Source organism: Nilaparvata lugens, chromosome 7 (assembly GCF_014356525.2).
Source record: "Nilaparvata lugens isolate BPH chromosome 7, ASM1435652v1, whole genome shotgun sequence".
In the NCBI taxonomy this organism is placed as follows: Eukaryota; Metazoa; Arthropoda; class Insecta; order Hemiptera; family Delphacidae; genus Nilaparvata; species Nilaparvata lugens.
The window spans coordinates 22,825,481-22,829,022 of NC_052510.1; the positions used below are offsets into that span (position 1 = coordinate 22,825,481).

At 35.6% G+C, this 3,542-nt stretch overlaps 1 protein-coding gene across 1 annotated transcript; it reads right to left on the reverse strand.

Moving 5' to 3' along the window:
- Positions 1–525: 525 nt before the first annotated feature.
- LOC111054267 (lipoamide acyltransferase component of branched-chain alpha-keto acid dehydrogenase complex, mitochondrial) lies at positions 526–1,896 on the reverse strand. Its single transcript, XM_022341255.2, has one exon. It carries the CDS (start codon positions 1,894–1,896, stop codon positions 526–528), a length of 1,371 nt encoding a protein of 456 aa, XP_022196947.1.
- Positions 1,897–3,542: the final 1,646 nt, after the last annotated feature.

Consider the following 3,542-nt stretch of genomic DNA (forward strand, 5'->3'; position numbering starts at 1 on the left):
AGAAGTATGCCTACGTGTTATTAATGATGTTGATTATGAATATTCTATAACTAAATATTTGAATGCTTCCTCTTTATTGTTAATTGATGTCAATATTTTCATTCATGGCGATCATTATAATTTAAACCCTTATACCCCATTCAAGTCGTATTCTTGAGCTACACAGATACCCAGTATGTCAGGGAGAATGGGACTAAACATTTTTTCGAAATAATTTAATTTCAATTATCAACATTTTCCATCATATCAAGATGTGTAATATATTATTGAGTTCGTGTATTTACAGATTCCAGAATCTAATTTTCACTTTAGTTATTACGATATTGATCATTGTTGTAATGCTATGACAATTCTTATTGCTTTCAATTATCATTTATGAACAGTTTCTTCCAGTCGCGAAATTTTATGAATAATTATGAATTTTTTTCTACTCACAAATTAAAAGTTCATTATGAATAGTTCAGAGTTCATGAGGTACTCCAGAGTTGTGAGCATTTATGATGACCTAAATTCAATTGAATCGACTCACAAGTCCATCATGATGAGCTCAGGATTTTCAAGGTACTTCTTGATGAGCTGTGAGCACCTGGCCACAGTGGCACCATCAACTATACGATGATCAGCCGTCCATGTGAAGTTGATCATATGCGTCTTGATAACGTTATCATTCTCGTCGAACCGCGGTAACTTCTGAATCCTCCCTACCGAAATAATGGCTACTTCTGGTGGTAGTATTAACGGCACTCCACTAACACCACCTATAGCTCCAATATTTGAAATACTAATTGTCCCTCCGGTAAGATCCTTAACACTAAGCTTTCCACTTTTACCCAACTCTTGAAGTCGTTGAACGTTCTGGGAAATTTGTTGAATTGAAAGTTTTTCAACGTTCTTCACATTGGGCACCACCAAACCATTGGGAGTATCCACAGCTATACCGATGTTATGGAACGATTTGAACGCAATATTCTCACATTTATCGTCAATGGAAGTATTCAAAATTGGGTACTCTAACAACCCTTTCGATAACGCTTTCATGATAAACGGAAGATATGTGAACTTCACTCCAATTAACTCGTGTATCCTACTCCTCAACTCTACAATTTTCGTGACATCAATTTCGTCACTAAAATGGAACACTGGAATATCGTTAGATTTTGTCATGGTTTTAACCATAGTCCTTGTCATACCTGTTATAGGTTTCACCACACATGGCTCCGTGGATGTTTCACTGATTGAGGGTGACTTGATTTTCTGCAAATGTGCTAGAATGTCCTCCTTTAAAACTCTGTTATTTTTTCCTGTGGCTTTTATTTCATTGAGTTTGATTTTGTTCTCGGAAGCTATCCTACGTACCGCTGGAGTTGCTAATGATTTGTTTGCTAGAATTTGTTTCAAATAATCATCGTCATTGTCCTCCACATTTTCTCGACTTACTTCGACAATTTTTTTCGTTGGTTCCTCATCACTTTTACTAATGCTCTCTGGTGTTTTGTTTTCACTTATTGGAGATTTAACATCGTCCGCTATTTCTATGTCAACCAAGGGCTCCCCAACTTTAGCAGTATCGTCTATTTCGTGGTACAGCTTGGTGATAACCCCATCATACCGACTGGTGATTTCAACAGTGGCCTTATCACTCTCCACATCGCAGATTTTATCGAACTGAGCCACCTTATCGTCGATTTTCACGTGCCAATCCTTCACTTTCACTTCGCGTATTCCTTCACCGATATCCGACAAGCAAAACTGAACTATTTTCAAGTCCGCCGCACATGTACGGAATCCGCGTTGTTTTCCAAAACGAAAACCGAATTCGGAATTAATTTTGTAAAAACCGGCGCGCTTTTGAAAATGACGACAGCCACAACTGATGACAAATATACGCGCCGCCATTGTCTCGACTGAAACTAGTGACAATGATTAACATTAGACGGGCCGCAGCAGTTAAACAGTGTTGCCAAAACTGTAAACAAGAATTGAACTACTTGATCGAGTTTCATTCATTTCTTATTGTAGGAACTTTGATAACCGCGAAGAAGTTAGTCTTTTGATAAGATAAGCTGGTTTCAATAAAATGTGTTTGGAGTTGGGAGATACACTGTCTGATTCTAATTCCATTCCCCCACTATAATAATTCTATTCACAAGAATACTCGTTCTAGTAGACTACAGAATTGGACAAATGGATAGTCCAATTTGATATAATTATTATCAATTACTCTTGTTAATAATTTTCAATACATGTAGATTATGAGTAGGCCTTTTCTTTAAAGTGCTACCACTATTATTAGTTTAAACATGAGTTTGAACATGGCGTCATATAATATAAGAGGGAACTGGATGAAATTTTTATTTTATCTCAGACATACATAATTATTTGATTCAGGGGAAATCAAGTCCAGTAAAATATATTTTTGTTCTTATTTGCGTTGAGAACTACATTGTACTAAACACCTATATTATTATTGACAGTTACTTAGACGCTTATACTTTACTTTTATACATTATTTATTTTTAGGATTGCTGTTTTTTAATATTTTGAAGAGTGAATAGAGGAGTTTTTAGAATGTGAATTGCCGAAACCGTGTCCTTTTTATTACCGATTCCACCAATAATACCACAATTTTGAGAAAAGGGATATTCAGTAGTATATAATTTCCCATCCATCATAATTGTACTCTATGGATATTAAACCAGAATGAATTTTTGAGTGCTGTTATCGTCTGACGATAGTAGTATTCAGGTCAGGGGTTATTCATTTACATAATCTATTCGAAACAAAATAGCCATGCATTCGACCGTCATAACCACTATTTTATTGACGAAAAACGGATTCACAGTTTATTGTGATACCCTTGACAAGTTTCAAGATAATACAATAATAATTATTGTTAAATCGCGTGATTTGTCGTCTTGAGAAGTCTCTATCAGGAAATATTTTTATTCGTTATAACAATATTGGTGGCTTATTCTTGAAAGACAGTATTCCATAGGCTGTCTTATTTAATCCATTATCTTTAAACAAGCGTAGCGAGTTCTTACTGGTGACTAGATCCTCGAGTCGTTGTCCATTAGTGGGTTTGCATGTGGGTTCATTCGACGGTTACTTTTGACAGGTTTCATCACCTTAAAATCACATTTTTTTATCAGATACTGAGCCGTTCTCATACTTTTTTCTTCCCTTTTTGCTTTGAATAGTATTGATTAATAATGTGAATATCTTCGAAACGGTTTGAGATATCGATATGCGGTTTTCGTCATTCATTTTTTCTTGAAATTCCGTATCGAAATCATGTATCACATGACCACCTTCCTATTTAAAAAAACAAAGTTGCATTCAATATGGCTGATCCAAGATGGCGAACGAGATTTTTGAAGTCATAGTAAAGTAGTATTTTCAATTTTAGTGGGATCCCCAATCACACCATCGTCAAATTACCTTCGTGTATGAGATATTAAGCCGTTCTCGGACTTTTCACCCACTCTGTATAGTGTAGTCATTCGTATAGTAGACTCATGTCACTTCACGTCATGACACGT

Coding starts and splice junctions, on each gene's coding strand:
- LOC111054267 (XM_022341255.2), bottom strand. CDS start 1,896: ATGGCGGCGCGTATATTTGTCATCAGTTGTGGCTGTCGTCATTTTCAA.